Source organism: Perna viridis, chromosome 15 (genome assembly GCF_037379345.1).
Source record: "Perna viridis isolate PV_CMFRI_1.1 ecotype Kerala chromosome 15, ASM3737934v1, whole genome shotgun sequence".
NCBI lineage: Eukaryota > Metazoa > Mollusca > Bivalvia > Mytilida > Mytilidae > Perna > Perna viridis.
This window is the reverse complement of record NC_142459.1, coordinates 13,561,257-13,583,452: the sequence shown is the minus strand read 5'-3', so window position 1 is coordinate 13,583,452 and position 22,196 is coordinate 13,561,257. Positions and strand designations below refer to the sequence as shown.

The 22,196-nt window shown below is 33.0% G+C and overlaps 1 protein-coding gene across 1 annotated transcript in view; it reads right to left on the bottom strand.

The window, feature by feature from the left end:
• The window catches only part of LOC148597021 (scavenger receptor cysteine-rich type 1 protein M160-like), a 55,121-nt gene that overhangs the window by 27,509 nt on the left and 5,416 nt on the right, over nt 1–22,196 (bottom strand). The window contains exons 5-17 of the mRNA XM_088564362.1: nt 21,220–21,367; nt 20,451–20,629; nt 19,718–19,865; nt 18,919–19,094; nt 17,654–17,801; nt 14,160–14,338; nt 13,510–13,657; nt 9,630–9,802; nt 8,605–8,752; nt 5,897–6,060; nt 4,404–4,551; nt 3,075–3,256; nt 1,960–2,107 (exon numbers count right to left, since the gene is read on the bottom strand). Of these exons, the coding sequence (XP_088420488.1) occupies nt 1,960–2,107; nt 3,075–3,256; nt 4,404–4,551; nt 5,897–6,060; nt 8,605–8,752; nt 9,630–9,802; nt 13,510–13,657; nt 14,160–14,338; nt 17,654–17,801; nt 18,919–19,094; nt 19,718–19,865; nt 20,451–20,629; nt 21,220–21,367 (2,089 nt within the window). The remainder of the gene's footprint in view (nt 1–1,959; nt 2,108–3,074; nt 3,257–4,403; nt 4,552–5,896; nt 6,061–8,604; nt 8,753–9,629; nt 9,803–13,509; nt 13,658–14,159; nt 14,339–17,653; nt 17,802–18,918; nt 19,095–19,717; nt 19,866–20,450; nt 20,630–21,219; nt 21,368–22,196) is intronic.

Below are 22,196 nucleotides of genomic sequence, written 5' to 3'. Positions count from 1 at the left end.
TATCAAAATATAAAGTTAAATTCATCATTCATCATCGAGAGATTCTACCCTTATACAAAGAACAAAGCATCTGTTATTTGAGTATTTTGATAGTTTGAGGTACATTTAAACGTGACATTGGCCACTTATTTCCTGTAAATTGATGTCGGTTAAGCGTCCACTGCTTTTCTAGAAACATCCGCCGAGCTGCTCATAAAAAAGTCAAGTCCAGGGTAGACAAACGAGGAAAGGAAAACTATGACCCGTTGAATAAATCAGTTTTCATGGTGCAGAAGGATACACAATAACGATCCACGAGTGTGTTCATGATGACCACCATAAAACTTCTATAGTGATGACTTCAATCTTGCAGCAACATAACCGTGTTCCAGAAGCCTATTTGTTAGAGTTCTAGCGCGATAACTATCACTTCCCGAAAAATTCCTTATCTGAACTCTACGTTTAAGTCATAATCATTGGTAAAAACAAATTTTTAAAACAAATCCTGGAAGAAAATTACCAAATCCCAAAAGAAATAAAAGTATCTGTACCAATGTAGACCCATGTAATACCTTGAAGCATTTTGTGTCTTTCTCTTAAATTAGAAATTCTGACGATGAAGTGGATTCACAATATCCAAGGCGTCACATGTTTGAACAAAATGATCATTTTGTACCAAATGTAGCTTTCTTTGCTTAACTTGGGTTTTTAAGCATGTTTGACTTGCCATTGTTCGATAAAAACTAATCAGAAAATTATAATATGATAATGGTCTTGTTTTACACAAAGATACAGATAGATAGCATTATATTACCATGTTTAGGGAAGAGTTGTCAAGGGAACCAATATTCTAGCCGAAATTAAAAAAATACACCGGATAAAGTCCTGACAAAAAACAAACGACATACACAAGGAACGCAAAGTAACTAAAATGATACATACAAAGAAACAAAAGTAAATGAACAACTCGGACTCAACTAAAAACCGGGAGTATTGACCAGATACACCGGTAGAAATCCTAGTTTGTAGGATGCCAAATTTTATATTCCTTAATGTACACCGCCTTTTCCAATATTTACAATATAGACAATTTTGTTAAGATTACAAAATAAAATCTGATATGACTGGGGTTCAAATAATTGTATCCAGATATGTATTATGGTTTAGCACTCCATATTGAAACGTGACGAACACAACTATTCTTAAAATAGCAATCGAACTCACCTATTTTTTTTTTTTTTTTTGATTAACTGTGTTAAAGTGTGAAATTGTAACAAGACAGAGAAATTGAAATTTCTTGTTTGAAATAGAAGTTTAGCTTTCATTTTAATTAAATGTTTATTTATTAGCTTTTCAAATTTTGGAAATTTACAGGAAAAGTCGATTATCACTTTTATTTAAATTGTACATTAAGTTAGATTTTCCTTTCTGAATTTTGGAAAATATAATCTGCCGAATGAATTGTTTTCAGTATAAAGATGCATTTTACGATTATTCTAAGCACAGTAGTGTCTTGAAACTAAATTGTAGAGAGTATTCGAGTATCGCCCGATATATACGAGAATCGAGTAGCAATGCAGCTCCCAGAGTACTCTATAAAACATTTTCGTATTTTGGATTTTTTTAATCCTGGTCTTTTTTTTCAGCGATTGAGTCATATTACTGTTTCTTAATCAAATATTTAGTCATTCTATGGAGCACCGCGTTCTTGTGATAATTACCGTCGCAATCACGCTTTATTGATTGTGAAAAGTGAGTTATAATCAACCAAAGCTTTCCAATTGTCTTGAAAGAAGTCAGAGTATATATTTCATTCCTCTTTAATAGTTTATTCAAAAATATTACGAACCCTTGATGGAAAAAACGTTGCCATAAACATGAGTAACAAAATTACTATTTTATCATTTCAAGCATTCTACTATTTTAATGATTAATTGGTAATACAAAATATTATAAATAACTATTACCGAATTATCATACCTAATTCCAAGCTGTTTACACACCACTTTAGCATCTATATTTGAAAAACCATGTTTACATACTGTCCCCCAAATACCGATATGGTATATTTCTAATCTGCCCTTGACGGAGTTGGAGCTTGTTGTTTGAGGGGCTAAGCGAATGTGACCTTCAATGAAAACAAACCGTTGCCCATTTACAATTCAAACAAGAATGTATCAGACATATCTGAGGTGTTAAAGTATTTGTTATGTCGTAATACAGTCCTTGAACCGATCAGCGCAACGGTTTGACGGAACGATGACCGTCGACTGATTGATCGCTGACGGATCGATGACCGATGATCAGTGACATATCTGATCGAAGTTTTATTATGTAAAATGACATAAGATCTGTTTTAAATAAAAGAAATGTAAAATAAAAATATAAATTGATGTTTGAATCTATTACATTATGCATATATTTGTGTACAATTGACAAAGAAAACAACAAAAATCATACAATACATTGACCGCTCTGTGGTCACGTGATGCGATCACCAGTTAAATGGATTGGTTTGACGGATAGATGACTGACCGGAAACTGACCGGTGATCGATGACCGATCCCAATTTTTGTTGCACGGATCGGTTCAGGTATTGTAATTATGTTGTTGTTTTTGTTTTACACGTAATTATCATTTAAGAGGTAGACCTAGGGTAAGGGACATAACTCTTGAAATAAGCGATATGTTTGTACACCGTATCATATTCAATTTCACCAAAGCTTCTAAAACTTTCCTTTGAAACGGAATGAAATCAGTCTATGTTACATTGATGCTTTTATAAGATTGTTGTAGAATGGTGAATACAAACGTTCCAATGATTTGTAAGAGTTGTGTCCCTTACCCTACGTCTACCTCTTTAAATGCTACATTTGAAACAGGATAGTATATATTTGTGCAAATTCATATCGAGTACTAGCCTTCAATGATCGATATTTTTAGTATTTTGATGGAGTTGTTGTGCAAAATATTGGTGATTTGTCATTAATTATACTTATCGTCATTCTCCGCTAAAAGTCTTTGGATAATAGTGTTTAGGTAAATTTGCTTTGTTCAGTTTATGATGTAAACAAATAATTTATAAACACATGTACCTTCATCCTCTGTTCCATTCACGCAGCCGATTCCTAGATCAGTTTTATGTGTACAATTATTATTTTCCCAGCCAGAATGAAGACATGTAGTCAAATTTGGTTCTAGTCCAGTGCAAGTAATTTTGCTTAACCATATTTTACCGGATCCACGACCTGCTGTGAAACTGACTGCTTTTTGTGAGCTGAAAATGTCGATACTGATGTCAAATGTGTTACCTTTGTTTTTGCTATGCGTATACTTATTGACTCGATATAAGGTTAACAGTCCATTGATTGTCCTCCGGTTACCAACCGATGTAAGGTAAACAGTACATTAATTGTCCCCAGCTACCATCTGATATAAGGTGTACAGTCCATGAATTGTCCCCCAGCTACCAAATGATATAGTGTATACAGTCAATTAATTGTCCATAAACCACCAACTGATATAAGGTATACAGTGAATTAATTGTCCACATGTTATCCACTGATATAAGGTATACAGTCCATCGATTGTCCCCCAGCTACCAACTGATATATCGAAAGATACAACATACAGAAAGTTGCCTTGTGTGCATGATTTCAGTTATTTTTGTTTTTTTTTTTTTTTTTGTTGTATATTTCAGGTATTTGTCCCGGGATTGCATTCTTTTGACTGATATTACCTTGGTTCCCTTAATTACTATTGTCCCAATTTTACACAGAAAAAATGGGTAAATCCAACTGCCGTCATTACTTTGGGAAAGACTTTGATAAATTTATATTAATTTATTACAATGCACACGCCTTTTTTCAGACACAATTATTTGGTGCGTAAAGGTAGTCTCATTGAAAGGGACGTGGTTTCAAGTTCATGACCTTGTTTATTGATCAGGTAATAGGAAAATTTTGTATCCAAGATAAAATGAAAATGATGACATCTTTTCTTTCAGTAAAAAAGGTCATTAAACTATTCATTATGACACTGGGTTATAAACACATAGTGATGGGAAACACGGAGATGAAAGAAATAAGGCAATGAATTTAAACTTACCCATTGTATAGGTATATTCGACATGAAATTATTATGGCATAAATTTACATCATATAACATCATTATTTTTTTATGTAAACACTGTTAAGTGTATAATGAATAGCATAATCATCACGGAAAGAAAACCATGACCACTGCCACCTGTACGTGCAAATGATGCCAAATTACTTTGATTTGAATTAGAAAACTATCTAAAGATTTACTTGGGTATGATTATTAATAATGTCCCACATAGATATGTTCCAAGTTCATCAAAAATATATATCATATAATGTGTAACATGTAACTGCATATCTTCAATTCAAATTGTTTCTTACTCTTTGCCAAGCTGTCGGCAAACAACTTCTGCTGTGGTAAAGTTTAGATATGTATCACATACAGATCCCCACATCCCATCATAAAATATTTCCAATCTTCCTCCTATGGAATTTACAGTTGTCGTATCATCAGCCAATCGTATTTCTCCTATTAACATAAAATAATATTAAGAAAATTTAAGGCTGAGATAAATGTCAAGTGATCAATTCTTTTTTTAAGCGTACATCTAGATGAATCGAACCAGATAAATTAAAATATTACATATTTCGGTTTTTAGTGTAGTTTATCTTAAAATCAGGCAGAAAGTTTCATCGATTTGCTTGAGATATGATGAATCACAGCCGCCTGCCTAGTTTCTATCAAGAACCATATTTGTTATCATCATCACTAAAAAGGCTGATTGTCATTTATTTTATTTATCTTCATATTGCTCAACGAAGAAAGTACTCCATACAAAGATATTGTCCGTAATTAAAGATAGACAACAAGCTAGTTGCGACACTACTTATTCTCGTACTGGCATTAATCATATAAGGGTACTTAAAAATTCTAAATATTTACATCAAAACATTAAATCCCGCCTCTTTTCGGAAATAAGTTATCTCCAGACATTTGACTTCTCAACTCTTTACATAAATTGCCACGTTATAAATTGAAATATCGATTGAGTGAACTTGTTTGAAAATCTTTTATAAATTCGGAAAAATATGATTTTCTTTATGATTTACAAATCCATACATTTTTCTGAAACATCACAGACAAGCTGTTTTGCGATTTGCCTAATTTTCACATTTATAACATATTTATCCGTTTTTGATCAACTAATTTTCAACAATAAGCTGGCATTCCAATGGGCATTTACTGTGCTCCTCTCCTATACTATTTGTGTTTATATTTGTACCAGACTGGATTTCTTCAAAATCTCGTAAAGAATAATAATATAAAAAAATGTTTATTCCTTTACCCCTTCTATATTGCAAATACTGATTTACCGATAATGACACAATAAAATGCTATTGCTTTTCAATCAACACTGGTAAATATTTTCGCCGCTATAAGGGTGGTTAAGCGCGCTTTAAAATGTAGGTTTTACCCATCATTTCGTATGAAACGCCTCGACCAAGATCATTGCTGTACCAACTACTTCGGTAGTGTAATTTCTATTTTGCGAGGTATATTTTGGACTAGACTTGATTATGGATCGAATTATTATTAGATTATTATTAAAAAGCGTGTTCTCGAGTTAGAAATTCGAATTTGGTAAGTTTACATCGTACAACAACCAAAATAGCTAAACTTATATTCATTTCCTATTGACATAAAGCAACGAACCAATATCTAAATCAATTCATCCAGTGACAAACCCAATATGTAATGCAAAAAGCCGCAAACAAAATTCGGACAAACGGAAAGAAGAACTGACATGGTGACTCCAATATACATTGTACCACCCAGTCATAGAGTGGCGTTTGAGCAGCGATATTGTATTTACCTTCTGTTCTATTGGTGCATATTATTCCTATGGTGCGAGAGCAAGAATGGCTCTCCAATCTACGATGTGTACACGAAATAAGAGAGGCTTCTGACCCAGTGCACCTTATATCTTGCAACCAGATTTTTCCGTAACCTGCATTATAACTTGTACCATCATTCGTTCTGTAATGACAAAAACTGATTTAAAAAATCTTAAAACATGCCATAATTATTTATTTATATTATTATATTATCTCACTACAAAGTTCATCTCTTGCAGTTCATTTATCAATACTGTTGAACCTAAATTTTTCGCTTTTTTGACTGTCAAACCAAATAAGCAAAAACAAAATATCATATTTTTTTCAAGGAACATAACAATATGATTTTAAAAGCGATATTCGCAAACTGGGATTATCTTAAAAGCAGTTCAATTTTGAATCATTAACAACTTTCGATTGTTCCACACTTTATACCACCATTCAACACCAGTGACTTAACATTTTGATTCAATCCCGCTTTCAATACGTTGAAACACAGATACAAATACTTTGACATGGGCAACGACAATTCTGCGGGAAAAAATAATACTTGATATAACAGAAACAATACAGTTGATACAATCATTTTTATGTTTAAATCTTTGACTCCGTCCCCGTGCAGATCCGGGTGTTAAAAGAATAGGCCTGCAGCAGCGCTAAGCTTGTCGTAATAGGCGACTAAATAGTGCTCAGAAACCTAGCCGGGGGCTAAGCGCTCTGCCCACAGAGCAACTGAGATGTGTGCCCAAGGTGGTGGAATGGGGTACCTCTGGCATGTTACATGCTGGGGTTGTCAGGCTATAATACGGAAAACCTGACCGCAAACCATAGCGGTGCACCGTGTTGGGAAAGATGTCGCGTTCCTCGCACGTTAAAGAACCCTGCTGTGGTATTCGATAGGAGTAGGAACCTCTGCGCTCCGCCACAAGTGGCTAAATTGCACGACCTTACCCATCCCCTCTTTTTCTAGTGGCAATCAAAATTTGTCGACCCTATCATGCTTGTGTCCCATCCTTTTTTTTTCATTCCATCATCATTTCATGTCCATTTTATCATCCATTTCATGTTCGTCATTAATGTAGCTGAAATATTGCGGTTCGGACGTTAAACCCCAAACAAATAAAAATCTTTGACTCCGTCACTCAGGTAACTAGGATTGTGAAAGGACTCGAGACCCTGTTTGACCACTGTGAGTATAAAGTTAAAAGTTTATTGGTACGTCATGCCGATCCAGCTACGTACCGTTGTTTGTGTAGACTTTTGTGGAGTATATGAAGCCAGTACATAGACGGTAGATCATAATCATCGTCATTGGTAGAGAGACCAAAAGAGGATATCACAGATTTATGGTTTTCTACAATCTCTTCTTTGGAAAGTGTGGTAGCAGTATACGTCTTATCACTGCTATTATTTTCTACGTCTAGCTCTGATAATAAACATTTGATGTAAAACGTTCAGCAGACACAAAAATGTTGTTTTGGGCTTTGTCTGCTGATACGACCAAAAGAGGATATCACAGATTTATTGTTTTCCACTATTTCTTCTTCAGATATTGTGGTAACAGTATAAGTCTATTATTGCTATTTTTTCTGCGTCTTCCTCTGATCATTAGAATTTGATTTAATACGTTTAGCAGACAAAAACAATGTTGTTTTGGTCTTTGTCTGCTGGTACGACAACATATATGTCATGTATAGTAGTCAGTGTTCCTCTGATAATTAGCATTTGATTTAATACGTTCTGCAGACAAAAACAACGTTGTTTTTTTTTAATTTGCAAGTATGGTTTTGTCTGCTGGTACGACAACATATTTGTTATGTGTGGTTGACAGCGTTTTCGTTACATCGGGGTCTACTGGCGTAGCATTGACACTCTTTGACATACTTAAAACTTTCATAAACATGTTTTAAAATTAAAGATTTTACAGCCTTCATGCACTTTGACATAGAAACAATATCTTCTTGTACTCGTATCCATTTGCTTGCGTTGTCTTCCACGTAATCTATGAGAACTTTGAAATTATAATTCCAATTTATAGAGCCTGGTTATGGACCTTACCGAGAAATTCGCTTTTGTCGACATTTAATTCTCCGATAATGACATGACCGGAAAGAATATATTTGAATGGAGTTATTTTTCTCAAAACTATCAGGTGATTTAACCTAGACGTCCTCAATCTAGAGGTCATCCAACAGGCTTCAATAATTGCAATTTTTGGATGCAAATTGATTGCATCTACACATTTTTTGACAAACAATAGTGGCAGAAATGATTTTTTTCTTCATCTTGACCTCAAACACAAACTGGTTTAAATAGTATCCAAAATGATGGCGACAAGTCTGTATTCTGATGAAATAGATAAAAAAAAAACAGGATTGTTTTGTAAACATGCGACATACATTAAATTTTGAAATTCTACTAACTGATGTATATTTGTAAAACATTTTATGTAACGGTACCTTCTTAAAAGGCGAACAAGGAAATATCCATTCCAAATGCTTTATCGTGTACTTACAATCATTGAGGTCGGTGGCAAAAATAACGAATATACATGATCGCAAATACAAAGCATAAATAACACTAAATAGTCCTCTATAAAACAAAACAAAAAGTGAAATCAGAATAAGGACGCTTATCGTTATCGTTCGAATTCGGCAGCGAGGAATTAACCATAACTTCACTCTACCTTATTCCAAGCTGCCTGCATGTAACTGTAGAAGCTTTAGAATCAAAATGCGTGTTGCACACCCTTTTCCACATGCCTTTAAGGTAAATCTGTAGTATCCCCTTTACGCTATTTACAGTTTCAGTCTTACCAACCAATTGTATACTGCCTACATAAAGTACAAAAAGATAATGAATGGTACTGAGGCGAAATTCAAAACTGAGATGAAATGGAATTATGTAGATAATTCTCATTAAATTGAATTCTTTCTAATCTTAACCCAACATAATAAAAAGAACTTGCCTAAACCAGTACTTTTTAAAGTACATTAATATCCATTTTGATGTATTTCAAATCTGCAAAACAGAACACCTACCTTAACAGAACCTATTTCAACATATGTCCAATGTATACATATTAAATAGCAGTCTTAATAGAACTGTTTAAACATATGTCCAATGTGTCAATATTAAATAGCAGTCTTTACAAAACTATTTAAATAGATGTCCAATGTGTACATGCTAGATAGCAGTCTATATATAAAAAAGGGGGAGGTAATTCATGCATGCCAAAAAACCTACCACTGTTACTTATATTTCTTATTCAGAATCAGTTACCGACATACAGTCTTAGATTTTCATTTGGTTGTTGCTTTTTTAAGATAAAATTTATATATTTTGCACATGAATTGAGCAATTTGCAAGAGTTATTGTCCTAGATTGGGTTTGATTGGGTTGATTTAAGTGAGAGGTCGACAGTGGTTTTATCAAAAGTACAGATCTGAATACAGAAAGAAGTATTATCACATGAAAGTGATGCATATGTAGACCAAAACGGCATCGTTTGTTCGGACAGTTTTTCTACACCATGAATCACCTTACCAAAGGAAGTGTCTGAAATTTATAAGGTCTGGTACTTATACATTACAAAGAGGTTTGTTTTTTTCTGTTAAATGTAACATTTTTCTGCTGAAATTCAATTTTATTTCGATCCTTTCCGGTTTATTTTGATATTGTATTTTTTAAATCATGCACAGGCCATTGTACCTTCCGTGCCATTAAAGCATGCAATTCCTACATCATGACCGTTTAAACACTTCTGTTTTCCCCAACCGGAATGGGAACATTCATTCAGCGTCGATTCAGAACCTTGGCACTCTACGTTACTTAGCCACCTGTTTTTTGCAGTACCCGCTTCGTAACTTGTAGCATATATTGTTCTAAAATATAAAACAGTTCCATTTTTTTAAAAAGTTTTAGAAAAAAAAGTAGCATTGAAGTACCTATAAAGTGACAATGTATGTGCAAAGCAAAACAAATGTGTAAGTTACGAAAGAAGTAGAGCTTTTTGTTTGGGTTAGCTACATGTATACAGCAACATCTTATTAGTAAGAGAGGAAAAGGTCGACAGGCAATCTATGGAGCTTGATGGGTTAGATGGAAAACAATTATATCCGTATAATGAGCGATATTAAAATAAAATAAGCGATTTAACCGATTGTGAATTGGGGAGACAGCATTTGGAATTGGGACATATGTTTAATAAAACATAATGGCAATTTGAGTAATGAAGACTTTTGAACAAAACTAAGTGTGATCAATGCAACGACGTTCTGTCATTTTATGTTGTTTGTCGATCGAAAAAAAAAGAGAAGAACAAAATAAAAAAAGAGAAAAAAAAGGGAGCCTTTAACGCTCACCTGGATAATTTGATGATATGTTTGATCTCCACACAAAGGTAATTAGTGTCATCTATACTTACATCATTCCTGCCCCCCCCCTCCACCCCTCGAGACACCTGCGTCATACAAAAAGTAAACTGTCAGTAAACGGCCTTAAGTCATTATTCCTATGAAGTTTCTTTTTTTTTTAAAACTATTAGGACCTATGGTTTCTTAGGAGTTGATTTATGAACATTGGCTGCATACATTTTGTTTAATCAATCGAAAGTGAACTTTTAACATGTTCAAGTTGTCTATTTTGATATGTATGCCAAGGTTTTTCTATGAATATGATTTTTGAACAAGCATTTGAAATTACGAAAGAAAAACAAACCTGTTGTGCCTTTATAAATTTCGAAAAAGCGTTTGGCACTGTATGACGGTCTGAGTTAATGTTAAATTCCATAAATGGTAAGATACTGAATATAATTGTTGATATGTACAACATTAGATCTCCAATTTTCAATTACCTAGAATTTTCCGATTATTTTCAATGTAAAATTGGTGTTTGAAAATGAGAAAAGCATCTCACTTTGGCGATTTTCGTTTTATATTAATGGCTTGAAAACATATTTTCAAGACACAGATGTCATTGGCTTAAAATGCTTGGAAGATAAAATTTAATCTGATCTTAATATTTATGTAAAATCAGTTTTGATAATATACGCTTACCACACAGTTTTAATGTCAGAAACTAAAAATGACCTGCAATTGAAGCTTGATTTACGGATGAAAGTTTAAAGTTTATGTCCAAAAGTGTTAAGTTATGATATTTTCTAATACAATATTTTTTTTTTCTATAATGGACATGATTTAGAAATCGTTGACCAATGCTCGTACCTAGGCGTACTCATTTCACGTACAAGACATATGTCTAAGGCCAGAAAGTCACAAGTGGACAAAGCTACGACTATTATGTACGATACCATTAGACAGGGAAGGTCACATAACTTATCTGTTAAATGTTTTATTTCCCTTATCGTAAACTAGCGTTGACAATCGTGATATTGGACGTGTCAATTTAAAATTTTGTAAACTTATGCATGGTTTAAAAAAGTAAACTCTAAATTTTATAGCATTCGAAAAACTTGGAAGATGGTCTCATGATGTAGGAAACAATTTGTGCTAGATAAACTAATGGGCTTAACCAAAAAAAAAAAAAAAAACAAAACTATCCGTTTCACCTTTCAACCTTTTTGAAATATAATCAAGGCATCCCATGGATAAAAAGTGAGAAACATTTTTTTTATTACCTTTTATATGGAATAAACATACATTTGATAGTAACGGGGTGGTTTTATAACACTGTGAAAAATTCTCTCACAGATCAATTCACGCATTCTTTTGGACAAACATCTCCGAAGGCATCAAACAACAGGTTATACAAGAAAAAAAAATGGAATTGGATTTTTTTTTAATTTTAGGGGACAAAAAGATATGATATGTATGCCGTGTTAGCACTCTATTACAAAATTGCCAATATGAATAGGTAGATTGAACAAAATAAGTAGAAAAAATAGAATATACAATGTATGCGATTGCGGAAATTTGGGGGACGAATTTCATTTCTTGTACACATGCTCCTATTTCAATATAGGCAGAAAGCTGTATCTCAAAACCAAGTTCACAAATGGATCTAATATTATTTAGCTTAGAGACGTTATCAAATGTAATCGGCTTGTATAATGGACAAACTTCTGTAAATTCACTAAGATTGTTGACAATAAATCAAATTATCCGTGGTAGCAAATGAAATTATATTTATCATTTATGGCTAAGCCTCATTTATCCATTCTTAGCTTTGTATGTACTTATATATAATGATTCCCTATATCATGAATTTTTGGTTATTTCGGCTTAGTAAAAGCAAAGATATAGGTCAAATGTGTTCCCCCACAGGGTTTAAATGGCAAATTTGAGTGACCTCTGCCATACGCTTAGCTACATGAGCGACACACAAAGTTTGCAGAGCGGATTGCAGTCACTAACACTAGCAAGTTTCATAAAATTGGCCGATCAGAACTTGTTTTATTAAGCAAAACCGAAGTTTTATCAAAATGAATATTTTTTTTTCTTTTATTATTTCTGCCTAGTTAAGTCACCATTCACTCAGTAAATGGATGGCTTCTGGTGGCAATCTGATTTCATCAAGCGGAAGAGAAAATGAGTTTCTTGCATACATTTCTGGCAGGTGTGGTAATACTGTTTTCACTTAGTTCAGCATAATGTAAAAAGTTAAAGGACGACGGATGACGGACGCAGAATGATTGTAAAAGCTAGCTTAGACCTAAGTTTAGGTGAGCTAAAAATGAAAGAAATAATTCACAAAAACTAATATGAAAGTAAATGAAATGCATCAAAAGACAATGCCTTACTTACCCAAAAGAACTTGAGATAAAGGATATTTCAGATACTGTGAGGTCAACTTCATAATTTGACCTACACTTAAAAATCGGTGGTTAAGGAAATCTATTGTACTTAACGACAAACGTCATTCAGAATTGTCAACTCTCCTTTCATCTGTGTCAACATGCCTTCAGCACATGCGTATGGAGTGTTCATATCACAACTCATACGTTATGCCAAAGCTTGCCGAAACTACGCAGACTATTTTTATCGCGCTAGAATTCTAACAAATAGGCTTCTTGAACATGGTTAAATCGCTACAAGATTGAAGTCACCACTACAGAAGTTTTATGGTCGTCATCATGAACTCGTAGATCGTTATGGTGTATCCATTGGCGCCATGAAAACTGATTTATTCAACGTGTCATAGTTTTCCTTTCCACTTTAGTCTACACCGGACTTGACTTTTTATGAGTAACGCGGCGGATGTTTCTTAAAAAAAACAGAGGACGCTTATCATACCGGTGCACCTGATCCATGATCCTAGTTTTTAGTGGAGTCCGAGTTGCTCATGTGCTTTGTTACTTTGTATGTATGATTGTTGTAATTTCATGTTCTTTGTTGTGTATTTCTGTTTTCCATGTCTGGTCTTTGTCCCAGGATTACATTATTTTGATTAACACAAAACCTTGATTCCTTGATTATTCTTTAATATTAATTACAATTTAGTTCTTCAATTAATTATATACATTGTAAGTATCATGTGACATTATTTATAGTTTTTTTCTTGTTTGACTTTAAAGTTAAATACCCCACTTCATCTTTCTATATTAATACTGTCACTCTAAAATTTTACTTACCTTTCACCAAACTCCCGACAAACTACCATTGCAGCTGCTTTGTTGAAATTGATATCACAAACAGTTCCCCAAATTCCGTTGTATTTTACTTGTAATTTTCCGTACACAGAGTCTGTCGTCTTTTGCTTAGAACTTAGACGAAGTTCAACTGATACGACATAAAACAACGAGAGAAATTAAAACCAGAGAAATCTATAATTTAAATTAAATTAAATTATGAGCAATACGGCGTGTATTTCTTTGGAAAAGTTACGGACGCTTGCCTTACCGGTGCAACTGATCCGTACTCCCAGTTTTTTAGCCCAATTTGTTTACCAACTTATGTTTCTGTGTATGTATTATTTTGGTTATTCTTTTTTTGTTGTTGTTTGTCTGCTTTCCCTTATTGGTATCTGCCCTGGATTACATTTTTTTTTTATTTCTGCAAGAATTAATTCCCTTTATTACTGTCTCGTGTAGTTCTGCTAATTATATTGATTCATTTGTTTACATTTTTCGAATGATAACGATGAACCTTAACTGCTCATCATTTCCTGTAAAACGTTTTGAACCATTGAGATGTCAGAATTTTACATATATAAAAAAATAATTGACCTTTTAACATTAACTAATTAATTAATTTCATAGTTTGTATATCATACAGCATGTACCTTTATGATCATTAAAGCAACTGACTCCTACGTCATCACTATGAGTGCAATTGTTTAATCCCCAACCAGAATGAGCACAATCATTTATAGTAGATTCGGAACCGTTACATACGACATTACTTAACCATATTGGTTTGCCATAACTGTAACTGGGGGTAAAGTTAGTCGCACGACTTGTCCTAAAAGAGAAGAAAACAAATAATATGGATCTTTATGATGTTAATTCCCCTTCAGTGATGTAAATTAATATCTGTCTTTTATGGGGTAAAAATAAAGTACGGGACATTCTATGTCACATTTTCCTTTAAAAAAATGAATGTGACGTCATATAAATGATTATTTCTCTTAACAGTAGTATTATACTCAATGTAATACAGATCATTTAGATCCCTTGTTTCTGCAATTTTATGAATGATAATAATATAGGAACCCATTGCGTAATCGTACATTCGAGAAGGCATATGAACAACTATGAGTGCTGTTTCTCGGTAGGTTCGTATGCTCCTTAAACATCTTAATATGATCCGTTTCAGAAGTTTTTTGACTTGAGGAGGTAGACCTAGGGTAAAGGGCATAACTCTTGAAATCAGTGATATGTTATTATATTCAATGTCACCAAAACCTTTCAAGCTTTCCTCTGAAACAGAATGAAATCAGTCCAAGTCACTTTGATGCTTACATGAGATTGATGTAAAATGATGAATACAAACGTTCCAATGATTTGTAAGAGTTGTGTCCCTTACCCTAGGTCTACCTCCTTAACTTGAGGTTTTAGGTGACTTCTTTTCACATTTGTTACTTCAGTGAATTGCATGCCAATATTACCTTTCCGTAAATAGAAATGGGTTCGTGATGTTTATTGGATGTTTTCAAAATTAGACATGTGCTACTAACACCCTGAATTATCAACTGACACCCTTTCAATTACGTTATTACAACATAACAAATGTAATAATAATAATGATATGACTTTGCAAAAAACGGTTAGAAAGTTACGACACAGTATCATTTCGTGATATAGAAACAAACTTCAGGACAATGGAAACAAAGTTAATTAATAGAGCATCTAAAAAGATACATCGAAAGAAAAAAAAAATCTTTATAACTTTAGACAACACATGCATTTTTATTAATTTATTATTATTTTTTTTTTTTGCATGTAGAGCTGATATCGTTCATTTTGTTTTCTTAATGTCTATTTTTTTGCAAATGTAAATTTACATTTCGTAAGCTTTCTACCTTAAAAAGTAGAAAAGACATGATTATGATCTGAAGGATCATGACGGATTCCAAGGCGCCCCAATCTGTAACTCCAAAAATAATCGAAAACAGAATACTTTGGTTCTGGAAATTGAAGAATTTCGAAAAATTGTTTCACTGCTCCATCGGATCAAATTGATACAGGGAAGATATATAAACGTATAGAAAGTTCTGAAAAATTCCCAACGATGTTAGATCTGTCAAATTTGCGATGCAATTTTTTTGTCGTTCCCTCCGCGGGACTTCTATGGCAACACCGCCTGCACTAAGTCCAGCGCCCTAGACCTTTCTATACGTTTATGTATCTTCCCTGTTTCAATTTGATCCGATGGAACAGTGTAGCGAATAGAGTCGTCACATTCTGAGACGTTTGTATAATATTGATTTGTTGTGACATGCATCATTAATTTGATCCTCTATCCTACATAATAACATCTAAAATGAACTGTCCCGTACTACCATACATCGTGTACTAGGTTACAGCCCTAGATTTATCCTATGAGGAGGAATGACCCTGCCAGCGAAAGCTATATTTTAATAAAGCCTAGCTGGCCGAGTGGTCTAGGGCGCTGGACTTAGTGCAGGCGGTGTTGCCATAGATGTCACAGCGGTACGAGTTCGAGTCCCGCAGAGGGAACGACAAAAAATATATATACGTCTAAATATGTTTAACATCACCAGAAGATGGTAAAATTTAAATTGAATATTTCGGATACCAGATATCCTTCCTCAGCATAAAACTCATAAAACTATATGAGCATAAAACTCACAAAACTTAACGAGCATCAACCTCACAAAGTTCAAGATCAAAACAGTATCAGAAGCTGAATCGCGTACAATGTGGGTGATTGTACCTTTATCAAAGGCTCACATAAGCAACTGATGAGGAGCCAGAATGAAAATAACAAAGAAGGTCTTTTTATCAAAGTTACAATTAACTGTGGAAAACAATTTAAAAAAATATAAAAAGTCCAAATATAGTAGTTCGGCGTATTGATGTATAGCAAGTAGTGCTGTACCAGCCTTAGATCCAAGACCTAAAAATGAATTATTTTTCTCGTTAAAAGTTGTTTGCAATTTCTTCATCCAATAACTTTCCCGAGATACTCTTTTACATTTTGACCAGTTTTTATTATGTTCTATGATCGTCACAACAATGTTGTGGAGATCCTCCTGGGTGTGTCCGGCAAATCTAAGATGGCGACTCAGAGGGAGGTCTGGTTTGCATTTGTAGGCTCTGTCATACGGACAAAATTGCCAACATGAAAGACACAGAGCAAAACCATAATGGTGGCTGTCGTTGTTTATGCCAGATCAGGAAAAATAAGAGAAAATGACCAACATACAGAAACCGGGTCCCTGTCAGTTTGGATATGTAACATTTGATCTTAGGTACGGAATCGTATTGACAATCACATGTGTCAATTAAAGACCCAAGTCCGTATACAACGATCATGAGGCACTTAAATGCCTTTTCTCACTTCATGAGAAATGTGTTATCGTCCCTCTGGAGAAAGCTTAGAAGACACCAAGTAATGCCACATACAAACGTACTATAAGATTCCATACAAAGGAAGGTATAAAGCTGGTTTTTAATCTTGCTCCACAAGGGAGATGTCAATTAAGTTTTGCTCCTATCCTTACCGATTTTTTTTTATATTCATACGAGATTGAACTGTTTCAGAACATCGTAAAGAATAAATATATAAAAGATGCTAAATCAATTACTTTACACACAGATATAATGATGATGTATTGTCCATTTACAACCTCTTTTGGTGAATGGTTTTCTTCAGTATATTCACCAGAGCTCGAAATGAAGGGGACTAACACATTCCTGTTGATGTATCAGGAAATACGTCTCAAAACGTCTCTTATCAAATTATGTTTTTGTTTAGTCCTGGGTTTTTTTGTAAATGTTTCTGTGTGCCTATTTTACCGACGATTTCTCAATTATTGCGCAATGTAAATATTATTTAATAACAAACAATGTATTTACACCGCAATGGGATAGTGAGGTTTAGCGCATTGTTAAAGATTTAACTAATCATTTCATTTAAAATGCCTTTTCAAGTTGGGACCATTGCGGGACCACCCATGTTGTAATATGTATTTGGCTGGGATTGTTTTGGTATTGACTTAATAATTATAGATCGGATTAGTGTTCGGTAATTTTGTTGTTACCCTTATTTGGAACCCTTATTAAATACGCACATGTACATTGTATAACTAACCTTTCACCCAGCTGCCGACAAACAACTTCTGAAGCTACTTTGTCGAATTTTTTTCTGCACACTGTTCCCCAAATTCCATTGTATTTTACTTCCAATCTGCCATACACAGAATCTGATGTCCTTGTTTTTGAACTTAAACGTACTTCAACTGTAAGATTTTAAATAGTCAATAAATTTCACAAAGGAATGACTTTCAAATATAATAATTTCTATGATGGAGCTATGTAAACAAATATCCTCATTGGAGCCCTACGTAAACACTAAGTCAACTTATGATATTACACTGCATCAAATCTTGTCTATTTCATATATGACGTTCACTAGAATTGTAGTAGTCGATCATTTTTACTACTTGTAATTTTAATGGTACTGTCGTATGTTCTGTTCATTTGTTACTTCTGTTTATCTTTAACCTTACATAAAAAAGGAAGTGTTAAGCCTCATGAAACAAGTTTAATCTCACCTCAGACATGTCGTTATTTTATTTTTTAACGATAATGTATATAGTGAATATGTCAATGAGACAACAACCCCACTTGGATGCAAATTTTAGCCAAAGGTAATAGTTTGTTTTTAAAGTGTTGTATTGTTCTTTTACCATACAATTTATTACTTTTTGTCAGGGCATGTCGTATTATAGTGAAAGGTGTGTTTGCACTACACTTAGTGAGGCAGTTTGGTGATTTCTGTATGCTTTTTATTAATTTTATATATGTAAGACGATTGTGCATGTGTTGCTCTTCACCATATCTATTTCTTTTTCTATCAGCATGAAATATTAAATTATTTAAAACTGGTTGAACTACGAAAATTATTCCCCTACATAAATCTTGTTCCACTTTATTTATACATCACAAAATGTATTTGATAATCAATATGTGATATATGTACTACGATTAGTATTTAAAGAGGTAGACCTAGGGTAAGGTAAATTATTCTTGAAAGCAGTTATAAGTTTGTATCCTTTTAAATTTCTTCAAAGCCTATCAAGTTTTCATTTGAAACTGAATGAAATCAATCCAAGTTACTTGGATGTTTTTTGTGAGATTGATATAAAATGCTGAATACAAAGGTTCGAATGATTTGTAAGAGTTGTGTCCCTTACCCTAGGTCTCGTGCGTTTAATGCATTTAATTAATAAATCTAAGTCGCATCACCCCATGCCTGAAACGTATATTAAAAGCGTATTTCAATGCATCATTTGATTTTTTTTTATCGGCGTAAAATTGAGCATGCGTTTAATCATTCAAAATAATTTTAGATACCTCCAGTTCCATTAAAGCAGCTTATTCCTACGTCATTCTTGTGTGGACATGTGATATTACCCCAACCGGAATGTGCACAAGCGCCAATTGATGACTCAGAACCTTTACAAACTACGTTATTTAACCATATATGGCCACTACCAGAATTTGGTACATAAACAGTAGCATTATTTGTCCTGAGAAAAAAAAATAAGAATAATCCTTATAAAAATATTTAAGTAATGATGAATTAAATCCAATTTGATCGAAACTTTGAGGTAGTAATCTAGGGAATCAGGATTCCGGAGTTTATTAAACGTTTTTTGGGTGATATCATTTGCTTCATGTTCATTTGTTTGGCGTACACAATAAAGTAATGTGTAAATACAAACGTTCCAATGATATCTAAGAGTTGTGCCTCTTACCCTAGGTCTACCTCCTTAACTGTATCAGATATTTAAAAATTAAGAAAAAGAAAGGAGTTACAAGCCTGTTACTGCTTCGGCTATCTTAATTTTTAAAGATATTACTTCTATTTAATTGTTACAGAAATATTGAATCTCCTAATATAATCTGTATAAAATTTTATAAAAAAGCTGCAAACATGTAAGCTCGACTCTCTTGAATATCTTGAAACCATAATATTATTTAGTAAAACTGTAAAAGTATGTTCTACAAACAGAATAAGATTAGATAAAATTAGGATAATTGAAAGACAAAACATAAACCATATCATCTAACTAAATCTATCTTTTGAGATAATATCTAATGCAATTTAAACCTTATACTTTCAGTATCGAAAACATAACTTAGTCCATACTTTTTGCCCAATTGTCTGCATGCAACTTTAGCAGCTCCATTGTTGAAATGACGATTACATACTGTTCCCCAGACTCCAAATTTATATACTTCCAATCTTCCATAAACCGAGTTCGAAGTACTTGTGGATGAACTCAATCGTAGTTTTTCTAGAAATAGAAAATAAAAGTGATTTCAATAGCGTTACAGAAACGGTAAATATAAAAGCATAAGAAATTTCAAAAGACTCCTGATAAACAGATTTACTTTGATGCATTAAATATTCCGTAAAGTTTTGATTGCAATATTACGTGTTAGATTCGTTTGTTAATCATCTCGTATGTTTGTTAAAGTGACCACAATTTGCTTTAAGGATGTCTGTTGTCCTATTTAAGAATAACAAAGCGTTGTGAAATCGTATAAGATCTTATACGCTAAAACAATATACGAAGGGAAATGGATGGGCTAGTGTGTTAGTTTTTGAGATAGAATCATTTGAAATTATCGCGAAAAAAACAATTGTCTATTTTTCGTTATTCTGTCTTAGTAGGTTTTATCTGTTAAGAAATAACAAGGATTGAATAATAATAATAAAAACATCTCAAATAATATTTTAATATGTGAATGATGAAATTGTTCAAAGGAAAGTGAGGTTCCCTATGAAAATTTTTCATATTTTGAAACCAGATGAGACCGAAAATTAGACAAGAATGAGTAAACAAGACCAGCAACATATTTTATATATCAAATATTACCTTCTGACCTGTTAAAACAGCTGATTGCTATATCCTTACTGTGCGTACAATCTTGTTGTCCCCAGCCTGTATGATAACAAGCATTAATATTGTTTTCAGTACCATTACACACTACGTTACCTAACCATGTTTTACCAGATCCACGATTTATTGAAATATAACCTACAGCACCTAATGATCTGAAAAAAAAGTGAAATTAATTACTTAAATTATACTTAACCTGCAGTTTTCCATTTTATCGTATTGCAATTCTCCGATTAATTACATAAAAATATATAAATGAGGATTACTTTCACCAGTTATTTTATCACATTTTACAAATAAAATGGGTTCCAGGATACATGTATATGAAGTGTAGAAATAGTACATATTGTAAAATTATACAAACTGAAATAATGTTACACAATGTTTTGTGCTTATTGTAGTTTTATTCCAAATAACATTATAAGTGACACTAGTCTTAAGTTCAAATTTTTACTTCATCACACTGTTTGCGAATGGCCTGTTTTATCAGCTTGATGACAGATTAAAACTACAAGTATTAGTTAAACCAGTTTTTGGTGGAGTACGAGTTACTCATTTGCTTTTGTTACTTTGTATATATATATGATTTCAGTTACTGTATGATCTTTGTTGTGTGTGTAAGTTTTCCATGCCTTGCCTTTGTCCCTGTATAGCATTATTTTAATAATTACTCTTTAGCAAAGAGCCGTCATATTTTGAATCATTAACGATAAAGAACGCACAGTTTAGTCATGTTAGTGCATACTTTTCACCCAGCTGTTTACACACTACAGATGCAGTGATATTGTTCATGTAGTTACCACACACCGTCCCCCAAACGTTTTTGTGAAATATTTCCAATCTGCCTGTTACTGTGTCTGAAGATCTTGACCCACCAGCTAAACGGATTGCACCTTAATTTGTATAAAAGAATATTTTCAGAACATTAAAAAATACATCCCACCATAAATTTCCATATTATTTTGGTGTTGAATGAAACATACGCCTAATCAAAATACTTGCAACTGGTGAACAACAATTTATATGCGAATAGTTGTGAAGGTATATAATTGAACATGTAAAAATATTGACAGTGGAAAAGAGTTCCTGCTTCCAATAATTGTTTTTAATTTGAAATAACATTTTTAATAATGACTAATGAAAATCAACGAGACTTATTATTAGCGCTTTTGACTGTTAAGTTCGTATGATATTACGATTATGTGCACACATTTTCACTTTTATATAGGATATCAATCTTCCAATGAAATTTGTCTAAGAATATACTACTGCCGAAAAAATGGAAACGTTTTAGACATAGTTCACAAGACAAATATTTTTTTACAAAATGAATCCAAGTTAACTAATGCTTACATTAAATGAATATGTTTAAAACACAAATTATCATAACATTTTGATTTTGAATGGAACTTACTTGCAACTGAAGGACAACGAGTGATATTCGAATAGTTATGAGAGCATATAATAGAACATGCGATAATGCAGACAGTTTTAATGCTTTCAATACATGTTTTTATTTGAAATCACAATATTTTTCTCAAAATGAAATGAATAGGCAATAAGACTAATTATTCTTGCTTTTGAAGGCTAAGGTCTTATAATTTTACTATTTTGTGCACACATTTTTTATATAACAATCTTCAATGAGATATGTCTAAGCATATACTTATACTTATAATAAGTTTTATCCATGTATTTTATTTCAAATTTAAAATTAATATT